Consider the following 14824-nt stretch of genomic DNA (forward strand, 5'->3'; position numbering starts at 1 on the left):
AGTTTTTTTTAGCCATAAAATCTGTCAACGTAGTTAATTTTGCTGACCTTAATTTGGTCTTGCTTTTGTCTTCAATCCCAGTGTATTTCCATATTCATTTTAATCTTAAATTTATCAGTCTATTAACCAAATCGTGCAGTTTTAAAGTTGATGACACAAGGCAATTCCTTTAAAGTAAGATAATTTATCAAGTATTTATTAAGTGGGCAAGTTCTGTTGGTAATATATCAGCAGATTATGAGTTTTAAGCTTTATAACTTTTTCCTGTCCACAGGTTTTAACTGCTCAAGATCTTGTGGATTTTTCTCCAGTCTATAGATGTTTGCACATTTACTCAGTTTTGGTATGTATTAAGGTGGCTTTTAAAAGATCTTTTCTGAGTTGAATATCCCTTATTTTATTTCTCCAATACATACAGAACAAGTGTCAGGTAGATGAGTCAGTGTAGCACTGATTTCAAGTGGACAGATGGTTTCTACTGAATGGTCATCCTAATGAGATGGCCAGGATGTCACTTGAATTCCTTGCAATGTAATCATTAGGCATAGAAGGGTGTTGTATTTCAAGGGCTGTGATAGGAGAAAAATCCAAATCATTAGTCTTTGTATTTAACAATTCCAAAGGGAAGAAGTGAATATTAAATAAATTTTTATTTTTCTCCAGTGTTTATTTTTCTCCAGCAAAGCTCTTGCATGCATTGTTCAAGTGTATCATATAAACACAGAAATGCTGTTGTAACTTTGCAGTGCAGTCAGTTTCTTGACTAACCTGAAGATGCATTTTAAGACACAGAGTTTCAGCTGTAGAACAATAGAGAACATGCCTTATGCATGAACATAAATATTTATTCAAATGCATAATATTGTATGACAATATGTAGATGTGAGCAACATTTTTCTATATATATTTTTCTCTTTTAAATACATATATGTAATCTGAATATTTTATGCATTTTAAACTTCATTAATGTCAGCAAGAAGTCTGTGAGAAACAAATGCATAATATGTGTCTTAATTTAAAACAGATTATTTTACACTTAGGTTAATAAGTGATTTTTAATACTGAGAGAATGACCTTGTTTTAACTACTTTTGTCTTTTTTTTAGGGTGATGGAGAAATATTTGAAAATTACTACAGAAAGCAAAGAAGGAAACAAGCGAGACTAGTTCTGCAGCCACAATCAAGCATGGTAACCAATACTTTACTTTCTACACAGACTTAGATTGTACCTAATACTTAGTGGTATTTTTATTCCTAAACTTATTTTCTTTTTCACTGCAAGCATGAAACAGTAGAAGGCTATAGAAGATACTTCAGTCAAATTGTAGGGTAAGTTTCCTAAATGGAGATTTACTTCAGTTTTACTGTACTGATTCTTAATTCATCCTTTATTCTCCCATTGTCCAAACACTTTCTTTAGTTTCTGCACAAATGATGTGGGTGTTGATAGCTGTATCTGAGCATTCACATCCTACCATTGCAGTACCCCAAAAAGACCGTCCGATAACCTGGGCTCCAGATAGCATAAAGCAAGTTTTTCTCATTTTGACTTCATACTGGGCAGAGCTGATCCAAATCTACCCAAGTGTCAGTGCTCCAATAGGGAAGGGCTTGACTATACTTGTCTCTTAATATTAGAGCAAATTCTACTCTTTCACTGAAAACTTAATTGAAGGATTGCTTTGTTTTAGTTTCTTTGTAGTAGAAGACCATATTTTACATGTAACCCAAGGACTGGTAACTAGAACTTATACTGATGAACTCTGGAACATGGCCCTTTCAAAGATCATTGCTGTTCTGAGAACACACTCGGTAAGTGAGAAGATTTATCAGTACTTCAGTTTAAATCCTTTTACTTAAAAGCTCTGAGTATTTAAAACTGAGATGATGACAAAGTGAAAAATTAAACCTCTCTGGTGTTTTCTTTTCCTTGTGATTAAAAATTGCTCAGATTTGGGAGGGAGCCTGCCAAGCTTTTGTTGTTCCTGACAGTATCAGGCTGTGATCCACAGCCATGGGCTATTTGCATAATCCTCCACTGATTTACAACTCACTGGGTCTTCCAAACTTCTCTTAGTCCAGCAGTTTAGAATATGCAGAGTTAATCTGCTGTTATTATTGCAATCCTTCCTCATTAGTCTCAACTGACCTCTTCATTAGATCAGATTGAATAGTTCAGCGCTGAAAGCACCACCAGGAAATAGTTCCTAATTATCATTCCAAATGCTGTGTTTCCAAAATAAACTCTACCAGCAAAACCCTCCAAGCTATCTCTTCAATGCTATGGTAGTAGTATGTTTATGTTCTAGTAAAGATATTAGAAAAAATTTCATGATGTTAGAATGTAATTCTCTATCATTTGAGTATTTCAGTTTATTCAAAGTGCATCTTCTGAAGTTACATTTCAACTGTAGCTCAAATGGTGCTGCTTGATATTTCTTATTCCTCTGTGGCAACCTGTGGAATATTGCTATTTGCTGAGAATGCCTGCAAGTTGCTTCAGAACTTACCAGGCTGGTTGAGCATAATTTTTGCTATCAGAAAATGTTGAAGAATTTTACCTTTCTCTTTTTGATGTTTGCAAGTAGCAGTTACATATTTAACATGTAATATCTTACAACTCATGTATATGTAGAAAAGAATGGGGAAGAATTCAAATTGCAACTGTAGTTTTATCACAGGAACTTTACACATCAGTGTTACGTCAGATGTACTAATGCTTTTTAATTCTAGTTAGACCCAGGCTTAGTGTTCAAAAGAATGTCCTGTCGAAATCTGTGATGTTGGTTTAGCAGAGTATTTTGATGTGTGCTTATATGCCATTAAAATAAATGTAATTTGCTAGTTTTTAATCTCAGTACAACACTAACATTTATTCTATCTCATGTTTTAGTTTAGTTTTTTTCTGAGCTTTTATGTTAGTGGTATTTCATATAAGAAATTAAAAAAATACTTTAATGTAACTGCACTGCATTGAAGGTGAGTCTAAGCTGTTTTAACCAAGGCAGTCAGTCAGGGACACAGGTAAGGCTGGAGTGTTCAACCCTCCTTCTGTGCTAATGTTCTTTGAAAACATATGGCCAATATTTTGAATAATTTTAACAAAACCAGAATTTCTCGCTTTCAGTCATATTGCAATGATCCTGACCTTGTTCTGGAACTGAAGAATCTCATTGTGGTATTTGCTGATACTTTACAGGTAGGTATTATATTTGCAATTCAACTGAAATTCATAGAGCCAAATTTGAACTTTAGGTGAGTACAATGTTTTGAATCCCCCTGATGTCATATATATAAGTCAAGAGTAAAATTACAGAATAAAGATTTAAATAATAAAGATGTCTGTACTTTATGCCCTTTAGCCCCTTTTCACTATTACCAACTGAATGTATGTATTTTGGGTGATCCAGTTAGCATCAGGATATTCGTATCCATGCTACTGTTAGCTTCGTACCTTGTGAACATTTTTGTCTTTTGTAAATGCTTTACTTCTGAACTTAAACATGAATTAACAGTCCAGCTATCATTAACTGTCTAGGGGGATGACCAAATGAATATCATTGGCAAATATTCTTTTAACATTTACCAGACTGATAAAAAAGATTATTTGCATAAATATAAAGTTAAAATGTTACAGATAAATGGGAGAGATTTCTGCTTGACGGCTGAAACCATGGTAAACAATATTTTGTAAGAATGTAATTAAATGATCTTCTACTTGTGTATTTGAAGTAGTATAATCTGATTTGTAGAATAGATTGATCAGTCTCACTTCAGAGTCTTGAAGATGTAGTAAGAATGAACAAGTTAGTTCTTGAATTATCCATCCTTTTCATTTTTATACTTTAGGGTTATGGTTTTCCTGTGAATCGACTCTTTGATCTTTTATTTGAGATAAGAGACCAGTATAATGAAACACTTCTTAAAAAGTGGTCTGGATTGTTCAGGTTAGTATTTCAAAATAATTGTGGTTTTCATATTGCATTTCTTTCTTTTTGTCTTTAAATTTTGTTGCAGTTGTAATTCTGGAAAAATTGACTGAATCAGTATTGCATATGAAGTCTGGATTAGGTAGAAGTAATGTATTCATTGCATGTAACTAATATTTAGGAGAAGAGCCATTGAGGACTGCTTCTGTAATTAATGAGAAGAAACCCTCCCTCTTGGGACTTCACTGGAGAAATACCAAGAGAAGGACACCTGTTTTTCTTCATTAGTAACCTAATCAGCCTAGGCAACTGCAATAGGTTGTTGCCAATCTGTTCCTAATTTAGATTGTCTTAATGTTTAAAGTCAGATGTTACATGTATATTACTGACATGCTTCTGATGTTGCCAATATATCTTCATGTTCTTTCAATGCAAGTGGGTTTCCACATGTTCTTTGGAATCATTTTTTTTGAACAAATTATTAACCCAGGAGTAGAGCTCCAAAGCCTGTTTGTAGATACAGAGTATGATGGGTAGAGTAAATGTGCAGATATTGTTTACCATAAAATATGTTTAATCATATTACAGAAAATCTTAAAATTAAATAGACCACTTAGTATTCTCACACTCTGTAGACTTCAAGTAAAGAAGTCCAGAGGGTACTTAGTAAATCTGGGCACATTTGCCTATTTAAGTTCTCTGAATCATCTCCATTAACACACGTAGCTGTGATACTGAAGCTGGATGCTGAGTATCTAGCTTTAGTGTAGGCAAAGTGTAGGTAAAGATCTCCTTAGATTTTTTTTCTGGAATAGACTTGTTCTGAAGTTCATTTACTATGTTGTGCTTTTGGGCATGCACAGTAAATGTTTGCAGCTTTTTTTTACTCTGTGATTGGACATAGCTTGAAGAGTTACCATATAATAATTGCTTTCAAATTCATTTAAACATAATCAGACTTCTGAAATCAGAATGATTCCAGTTCATAATATTTTGTCATTGCACATATAAATGTGGTAGTAAAATATATGTTCATTAACATTTTTTGTTATTGTAAAGTACCATTAGTAGATTACATATCCTTATTTTTGTCACTTTATTAACTAATTTGCCAGGGATATTTTTGAAGCAGATAACTACAGCCCTATTCCTGTAGCAAATGAAGAGGAATACAAAATAGTTATAAGCAAATTTCCTTTTCAAGATTCAGAACTTGATAAGGTAAGGAAAAGTTTTATGTTATTAAGATTTGCCAAAGTCCAATTCGGAATGGTTAGAACAGAAATTATATTTGTAATTAGAAAGTAATTAAAAATAGAAAAGCTAGGTAGATTAAGAGTGTAATTATGTATTCATAAATAAATATGAAAATTAAAGCTCTAATCACTTGCTCTGATGTTTGAGTGAATAATGAGACCTAGTGTTTTGTAAACAAATTAATAATTCATTTTAATTAATACAGGCTTTATTTAATGAGTTAGCTTAGATTTTGTTGCCACCATTGGGTTTTGTAACCCATGGTGTGTTATATGCTGTAGTTTTGCAGAAATACGGGTAATGATCATCAGGGATATATTAGAGATAGCAACTTCATTATTTCACTTTGTAAGTTAGTTATTTATTATCTGAATATGTGGGGCAAAGTAGATATGAAAGGACTGTAAATAATTCTGCTGTACTGGCATCCCAGTGGGATATTCTTTCATAGTGTCAGCCATTCTCTTTAAAATTTGCTTTCCTAGAAGGTGGTTAGTATGTTCTGCCTTCTTCTCCTTTTGATGGAACCGATCAAGTAATATCAAACCTATGGTAGAATTTACATAAGGAAGTGGGAGTAACTGGTGTAGAGGGAAACTGGTTTATTCAAGATCCACTGCTGTCCTGAAAAGGGACTCTTAATTTTGTGATTCAGCAGGAATATAGCTGATAGAGAACAATAAACACTCCAAACTTTATTGTAATTTAAATAAGGGGTTATGGTACATTTTGTTTATAAGATGTTTAAACAGATACAGAAGTCAGCTCAATTACACCACTAAATATATTTGGTTAAAAATGGAAAAACTTCTGATAAATGAAAATATTAGCAGTGTTAAGGGATTTTCCGATGTTTAATACCAATCTCTCCTTAGAATCAGAGGATTATCTTTGTTTTTACAGCAATCCTTTCCAAAGAAGCTCCCAATGTCTCAGTCAGTGCCTCAGATATATATCCAGGTTAAGGAATTCATTTATGCAAGCCTTAAGTTTTCAGAATCACTTCATCGCAGGTAATCTATAAGTAGTGTGAATGTGAATAAACTATAGTATAAACTATATTATAGTATAAACTATCCTATAACTTCCAGGTGAACTAACAATTTATATTAGCTTGGAAATACGTTTTCCTGGGTGCTTACTTCCTATGTTTGTTTCATAAGTTACATGTGTAATTCTTTATATTTTATCTGTGATTCTCAGTGCTATAATATATATTTCATGTGTGTATGTATGTATGCATACATGTACGTATGGAATGCAGGAATGTGTAGATGAATTTAGCTTGGGTAATTAACTCACCAAAGCAGTGCTAGGGCTTTTTTAACAGTATTGACTGATTTGAATAATCTGGGGATTATTGTTTCATTTTTTGTTAAGCCTGTATGATTTCAAAAATATACTTTAATAATGATCATTTCAGAAATAATTGTGTAGCATCCCTGATTACTTTAAACACCTCTCTTCTTTCCTACCTTTTCCTAAAGGAAAACATAACTTTTCTGACATTCTTCTGTTCTCCTGTGAACTTCTAAAGCTTAGTTGTAATTATGTTAAATAACGTGGCAGGTCTGAAATCTGGGAGTTATTTGTGGCTGCTCACCCACTTCTGCTCTGTTAAGGATGTAAATGAATCGCTTTCACACATTCTTAATTGTTACTGTTTATAATTTACACGTACTAATTGGTGCATGTTGACCTCCGTGGTAACTCATTACAAAACACAAATTATTCTTTCCTAACTGCTGTGTCAATGAACATGTCCAAAATCTAAAAATAACAGGTTTTGCTTCAATGTTGAAATGTAGTTAATGGATAATTTGGTAAATGAAAGAGGTGTTTTGTGTATTAGATCACAGATGACTTGAAGCAACCAGAAATTCAATGCACATGGATAATTCTGAACACTAAAAGTTCTCTTTGTAAGGAAGAAATTGAGTTTTGCTGTCAAGTATTGTCATGTTTTAAAAATGCACTTTTATTTCAGCTCAACAGAAATAGATGACATGCTTAGAAAATCGACAAATTTGCTGCTAACAAGAACTCTCAGTAGTTGTTTACAGAACCTAATTAAGAAACCTCATATAGGCTTAACAGAGGTAAGTTTTAAAATGCGCCCCCAAAACTGTGTTCTTCTAAGGAAATTAGTGCTAAAATGATTCCTGTAAATGTGAATATAATTTAGTATCGAGATTATGTAAGAAAAGTAAGCAGTGTTTAAAATTGAAATTTTAAAGAGATTATAATTGTGTAAAAATGTGTCAGTGGCTGTGACATAAATGAAAAAACAACCAAACTATCAAAAACAATGTGGATCTAGTTGGAAGTGTATTTACATAAGGATGCTTACTGACAGATAGATGGCAATGAACAATTTCTGCCTCCTGTACAATAAACAGGGAGTTGTGTTACCATAAAAAAGTTTGAAAGGTAAAGTTGTTACTTCTCCAAATGTTACATTAGTGATCACTAAAAGGTGTTGGAGCCAGAGTGCAAGTAGTGAGGATATCAGAAATCATACACCATTGTTTCAGTTATTATGCATTATCTGTGTTGTCTGATTTATGAACTGAATATGAATGAAGGTCCAGCCTATAAGAAGAGGTAAATTGTATCTTTATCATGTATATTTATATCTAGAGCAGTTACGTTACCATTTAGGGGGAGATGCAATAGTATTTTTGAAATTTTCTAACTACTTTATGCATTGTTTTTATGCATTTATGTATTTATTTAGATATTTATTTATTTTAACTGCAGCAATGATGTTTGCTTTCTTGTTTCCTTGTTTCTGTAGTACAAACTAGTGATTTGATTTTGGCAATATGTTATCCTTTATTTTCCCTTTCTTTAATTCTAAAACAACAATTGAATTAATGTCACTGAGTAAGTGTCTGCAATCTTCATTTTTTAAATGGCATTTGTATGTAAACTCTGGTGTTATTCCTTACTGGTATTTGACAGCTAACTTGAAAGTTGTCAGTTAATAGCTGATAACCTGACATACTGCAACAAACTTCCAGCAACAGGGTTTCTGAAAGAAGCCCCCATTTACAAAATTCAAGTGTCGGTGGGTAATAGAAAAAGGCTTTTTATGATAATTATTTGTTTCTTGTAGCTTGTTCAAATCATCATAAACACAACACACCTGGAATTAGCCTGTAAATACCTTGAGGATTTTATCTCTAACATCACAAACATTTCGCAAGTGACTGTTCACACTGCGAGGCTGTATGGACTTTCTACATTTAAGGTATGGTATATATCATCTGTTATGCAACCACATATGAAAAGTTAATTAATTTGCACTGATTTTAATGTATCTAAAAACAAAAGGAGATTGAGTGGAAAGCTGTGTATTTTCTCATTTTGACTCTAAAAAAAATCTGTTGGGAATTGAATTTTAACACAGCAGATAAACACTGTTTTTTATGTTATTGGTCTGGGAATTCAGTATATGAGAAGCATCCACATTCCCACAGATGCCTCTTTTATAAGTTGCAGAATGACAAACAAAGTTTGACTGCATCAGGAGTTTTCAGTGGATTAAGTTCCAAGCAGTGTGACATCTTTGCATTTCTGAATGGAATCAAGCAAAACAGCTACTGTAATCTGACATGTTTTATGTTTGTGGTATATTCTCAGACTGTGTAATGATAATATAAAAGCAGTATTTAGTAATACATGTTACGAAGCACAGCTTATTCAATTGTATTTAGAATTCATATTTTGATTTAATATCCTTTACATTTATTTGCACGGTGATGGTTGTTAAAATGGAAATAGGGCTAGATATGATCAATGATATTGGTGTATAATTATCAACAAAAAAGCTTTATTTTTATCTTTAAATAATAAATATCCTCAGAGAAGTATTTTTCCACATCTTATTATTTTTATCACTTTTATCTCCATGACTGAATGGTTGAGATTATTATCTTCAGCACTGTTCATTCAGAAGGCAAACCTGTATACTATATGGAATCACAGGTATTCACATCAAAGGTTTCAAAGCATTCTCATGAGAAATATGGTACTCTGTGGGAGGGCATTGGGATGGCACTTAAAGGAGCAGTGTTCTCTGTCAAGGTTTGCTGCTGGCTAAGAGATCAGAAATCTGTCACCTAGCCTCTGCATTTCTCACTTTCTCTCTGTTTGTAAGCAAGAACTCAAATGACCTGTTGTAAAATAATTTTTGAAGTGCCATAAATTACTAATAATGAAACTCTCCATAGACGATGAACGCAATGAATGGTTTGCATATATTGCAAAAGCAAGTTTTGGAATTCATACATGTAAAATAAGACAGAAATTACTTCATCAACCAGGTCTAGCCAAGTAGCTTTTTTGGGGGGTTAGAACAGAAGCAAATCTGTGTGCCTTGTGAGGAGGAAAAGGATTTCAGGTTTTCTTTATGAAGAAAACATTCCTACAGAAGAATAATCCTGTATGGGTCATTTTATCCAGTAATTTCAGCAAGTGCGTTGCCTTCCCAGTCACCTGGGACTCCTAAGTAGAGATTTTTGGAAAAGAAACAAAACATCCAAAAAAGTCACAAGAGATTCCAGAGCAACTGTAACTTGAACTTTAGGTATGTGGATTTTTTTATAGTATACAGTGGAACAAAGACAGATGGGATGAGGAGGATTAATCCAATTGAGAGTAGTTCTGTTTTCTGTGCTGCATTTTTTTCCCCTTGGTATACTATGTGGCTTATTCAGTATTGATATCCCCTCTGGCATATGTTAAAAGATTGTTAAGGTGGAATAAGACATCATCATCCTTGCAATACACTTTATATTTCCAATTGATTGCCAGTGATTTTCCTATTTGTTGTTGTTGTTGGCTAAGAATTTCTTGACTTAAGACAAAGCAGAAAAGGCACAGCAGCTGTAGTGAGATTAACATTGCCCTGTCAGTACAACCTTACTAAATTTTGGCCTATTGTATAGATCTAGGCTATGTTGTTTGTTATGCAGTAGTATAACAGTAGTAGTGTATGTGTGCGTTTGAATTTTCATGTCAGTGGATATTTTCTTGTAAGGACAATTCATGCTTTTTCTAACGTTTGTAACAAAACACTCAATGCAGCCATAGTCTGATTTCATTAAGAGGTAAAACGTTCTCTGTCCTTGAATTTCATCTAATAAATGACAGCTTAGAGTTTACATTACATTTTGTGCTAATGGCTTTTTTTAAAATTTATGTTTAACTACTGTATAAACTATTTAAGTTTCATTGGAGATAATTGCAGAATATTATAGCTGTGTATTAGAGCTGAGCTTAATACCTAAGCCATTCAGCAAAGTACAGAGTGAACAGTAACAAGCATATAAGGAAAATGGTCTGTTTTCTCTCCTATCTCCTTCCCTGGAGAACCTGCTAGCACAACATTCTCTACCTATAGCAGAAAATTCTTTTCTCATTAATCTTTTTTTTTCAAAAAATTTATATTTAATGAAAAACTGCATGTAGTTCCCCAGCTGGGCCCTCATAGGGTTTGGTATGTTCACAGTTATTAAATCCATCTCCTGGTGGCAAATCATGTCACTTCCATTCTTTCTGACTGATCAAAAATCTCCTTTATTAGCAGTGTTTGCATTCCATAAGATGATCTCAAAAATACACCTATACTGTTGTTTTTCTTGTTTCTCTCTCTTTTTTTTTTTTTTTTTTTTTTTTTTTTTTAAATACAATCCTGCTTCATTGCTTCTGTATCTGAGGGCTGCTTTTCCCCTTTTGTTATTTGATGTAAGGTGCCACTTTAAAATACCATTCAAACTGCCTTGGCATTCTTTTGTAACAATGTAAAAGTAAAGCCAAGTACAAATTAAAAACAAATAACCTCTCTGCCCTCAAAACAGCACCCCCTTTATTCATTTTATCATATTAAAAAACTGCGTAGCTTTCAGTGTTTACAACATACTTTTCAGCTTTGGATGGCTGAGTGCAGTTGTGGATACCATTGTATTCCCTTGCCTCTTTAAATCAGCAGTCACTCTAAACAAAAATAGATAAATTTGGAGATCTAATTGGTAGAATTCCTTGAACCCAGGGTCTCAGGATTAGACTGTGTAAAGGCTGTTCAAGAGCCAGATACACAGCATTGAATCTTTCTCCCACAAAGGAAAAAAAAGTTTGTTTCTAAACGTAGTTTTCCTATTAGAAAAAAGCCATTTAACAAAACTTCCCCATTTGCCTTGGTTGTATTTCTTATGGGGGAAAGTCTGGTGAACTTTCAAAAGTTTTTTGGTGCGATTATGTCACCAAGATAAAAGATGGAGTATTTCCTCTGTCTCCAGAAGTCATCCCATATCCAAATACTGCTGATTTACATTTTCTCTTTAGTATACTTATGTAGACTTACAGTATACATCGTAGGAATTTTTAAAAACTAACTTCAGACTTATTGCGTCAAGACACAAGCTAACAAACTTTTTTTTTTAACCCTAAAAAACAATTATCTGTAAGACTTCGGTTTCATTGATTAAAAATATTTAATCTATGTTCTAGTAATATTTTAGAATTCTGGTAGTTGTGCAATTTTTTTTTTCCCCTCAGGATGCAAGGCATGCTGCAGAAGGAGAAATATATACAAAACTAAACCAAAAAATAGATGAATTTATTCAGATCGCTGACTATGACTGGACAATGTCTGAATCAGATGGAAGAGCCAGTGGGTACTTAATGGACCTCATTAACTTCTTGAGAAGCACATTTCAAGTTTTTACTCATTTACCTGTAAGTTTTCAAAATTAAGTGTAATTTCAATCCATTGGAGCATTATTTTATTTTATAAGATTTTGAAAAAATATGCAATTTTTTAATTGAATGCATGCTAGCAATGAATATATCAGTATTTTCAGTATAGATTAGCTTCAGATGTTTCAGTATGTTGATGATGCTTACCTATGATAATTCTTAGACAATGCTTTTGAATACTCTAGAAGTAATGCAAACAACAGCTGATTTACAAATAGTCTAAGAAGTTAGCTAGAGCAGGCAAGTCCTCAGATGTCCTTCATTGTACACATCATTGATTCAGAGGGCACTGAATTGGTGCAAGTCCTTCATTTTTGCAGATTCTGGAGGCCTTGGATTTGGTTCTTTTCAGTTAAGTAACTCTGATTTAAAAAAATAAATCACTTAATTCTTGTTAATTGAGCATCATTGAAACAACTCCCTGTTCTTATTCAAATATATCCTTTACTTTGTACCACTTGAAGGGGCACTAGTAACATGTTTGATATACTTCTTGTTACATTCCATTGTTCAATTTCCTCTTTCTTTAAGACAAAAAAACCAAGATTTTCTAGTTCAAGCTATGGTCATAATAGTTTATACCTTTGTAAATGTGGAGTAACTTCAACAAGTCTTTCAAGATGCATCTGCTTTTCCTCGGTTTGTCCTTTGTTGCTGCTGTCATGCTGATGTCTGATTGCTTTACCCACATGCAATGCCTGTCAGGAATCAGTTCTCAATGCATAAATATTTCGAGGCTCCAGACTGGTAGATAAATTTATTTACATTCACAGCAAGGTGCTGAAGTTGCTGACATAGTGGGCTTATCAGATCTTCCAAATTATGTTAAGTGGCTGTGATTCTTTCGTCTTTTTCTTTTTTTAATTACTCAAAGACATGGCCCATTCAGTGTTGGTGTGAATGGGAAGTATGCAGCACATGTTTCCAAGCCAAGTCAACTGAGCACTTTTTTTAAATAAAGGATAACATGCTTGTTGGTTAAATTCACTGTAACCTTTTTGTTACTCATCAAACAAATGGCGCTGCTCCTCAGTGGCTATTTGTGCATAGCAGCTGTGAACAATGATGTACAGCTTGTGATATAGGTCTTCTAAAATAGAGTACAGACAGAAATTTAAATGTCCTACTATCTGCTGAAAGAAAGTTGTAGGTTTCTTGAATGAGATAATTTGTTAGAAGGTTGGAAAGTAGCATCTATGGCATTAAGAGACTTGAAAAACATTAAAGGCATAGAAATAAGTGCCTGAGGATGCAAGCCAACTTTTGGAGAAAGGTTGTTCCTATGAACTGTTTATTTTGTAATTTAAACTCTGACCAGTTAACAAGCTGGAGCTGTATGGCTGAGCAGTCTGGTCTGGCAGGAGGTTTTTTGTTGCTTTTGGATTTCCCTGTGTATCACTCTGGCTTGGCAGATTGTGGAAACGTGCAGTCCTATAAATGTTGTGTATGTGCTGTGGAGACTGTATGAAAATGCGTGAACAGTGTAATTGTGGTGGTTCTTGTTAGATATGTAGTAGTAAGTTATTTTATCAAGAGAAAATGTATAATAAAGATTTTCAATGGCAAGCTCAGAACTAGATTCCATAGCTCAGTAAAATACTAGTGCTATGGAGTCCTAACCAAAACGATTAGCTTATGCCACAGTTAAAACTGGGAGAGTTTTAGTATGTATTTCCATTAGCAGAATAAGACTGTCCCTGTGTCATTTCTTTAACAGTTTGTATTGCTGGCAGAAACAATCCTACTGCACAAAATGGTTTGTCAGAACCATGTCTGTAACTGGAAATCAAATAAAATCCTGAGCAGTGGTTGTAATTTTAGGAAAAAAAAAAAAAAAAAAGCAGGACAAATAGAGGAATCATTTCCTATCATGGTATATCCTGTGGTATTGAAGGGGTTTTTGCTGGAGCTTGGGCATTAGTTTGCTATGGTCATCTTCCATAGTCTGGTTTAAGGGTCGTTGACATTCTATCTAATATTGTTTCAAACTCAGTTTTCCACTAGGGGTGTTACAACCTGTTTACTTTTTGGTGGATGTTGGATTCCTGTCATTAGAGCCCTTGTCTCTAATGTCTTGTCTCAGGTATATGTGTAAGCTGTGGAAACACACCTGCAGGTCTCCTTTTATGCTCTCACCTGAGGCTATACTGAATTATTTCTGTAATGGTGTAGACATAAGTTTTAAAAACATACTTTCTCTGTTAAATGTTTTGTGAAATTTGTGTATTATTACAATTGGAACATAAGAGATCTAAATCAGACCATGATCTCAATGTTTTTGAACTTGCACATTTCATGGCACAAGTTTGCTGGAGTCTGCTAGACCCATGGAATCACTGCAAGCATGTCTTTGAATGTTTTTTTTTCGGTTAAGTTTTACATCTTAGTTTTCTCCTCTGTATATATGTACTGTGCTTTAGCATCAGTTTTGGAAAAGAAAATATACTCATTCCATTTTCCTGTTATAGCACCATTACCTTTGCATTAACAGTTATTTAAGGACTGTGTAACATTTCAATTATTACTGTCCTAAGCCATTCTAAATTTTGCCTAAGTATGTTTATACCATACAGATAGCCTTCATAGGCCAAGACAGTAAACATGGCACAAGTATTTTGGAATGTATAATTTGTTATATAGAAAACTTTTTGGAAAGGCATAAGAACAGATGTTTCCCAATCTGAAGTTTGCTGTTTTAATATTTTGGCATACTGTTCTTTATTACATTTTAAAAACATTTTATTGCTGAACCAGTATTATTTCAATTATAATCTCTTTGTTGTACAATGGCAAAATACTGTATAATTTCAAAGGTGTTTGTTTTTTTTTTCTAAGCAATTATATAAATGTTATTTTTGGAAACGTTTCCTTATCTT

General features: G+C 33.4%; 1 protein-coding gene across 17 annotated transcripts in view; it reads left to right on the top strand.

Annotated features, from left to right (window-relative positions):
- The window catches only part of EXOC6 (exocyst complex component 6), an 83772-nt gene that overhangs the window by 30260 nt on the left and 38688 nt on the right, over nucleotides 1-14824 (top strand). For all 17 annotated transcript variants that reach the window (XR_006168648.1, XR_006168647.1, XR_006168649.1 and 14 more), the window contains exons 8-18: nucleotides 275-343; nucleotides 1106-1189; nucleotides 1283-1329; nucleotides 1692-1812; nucleotides 3128-3199; nucleotides 3850-3947; nucleotides 5045-5150; nucleotides 6090-6199; nucleotides 7174-7285; nucleotides 8305-8439; nucleotides 11748-11927. Coding sequence is in view for 11 of the 17 variants with exons in the window: in XM_042817759.1 (XP_042673693.1) it covers nucleotides 275-343; nucleotides 1106-1189; nucleotides 1283-1329; nucleotides 1692-1812; nucleotides 3128-3199; nucleotides 3850-3947; nucleotides 5045-5150; nucleotides 6090-6199; nucleotides 7174-7285; nucleotides 8305-8439; nucleotides 11748-11927 (1134 nt within the window). In the remaining 6 variants the exon portion in view is untranslated. The remainder of the gene's footprint in view (nucleotides 1-274; nucleotides 344-1105; nucleotides 1190-1282; nucleotides 1330-1691; nucleotides 1813-3127; nucleotides 3200-3849; nucleotides 3948-5044; nucleotides 5151-6089; nucleotides 6200-7173; nucleotides 7286-8304; nucleotides 8440-11747; nucleotides 11928-14824) is intronic.

Source organism: Centrocercus urophasianus, unplaced genomic scaffold (assembly GCF_019232065.1).
Source record: "Centrocercus urophasianus isolate 14NV4802_14NV808 unplaced genomic scaffold, USGS_Curo_1.0 seq_17, whole genome shotgun sequence".
In the NCBI taxonomy this organism is placed as follows: Eukaryota; Metazoa; Chordata; class Aves; order Galliformes; family Phasianidae; genus Centrocercus; species Centrocercus urophasianus.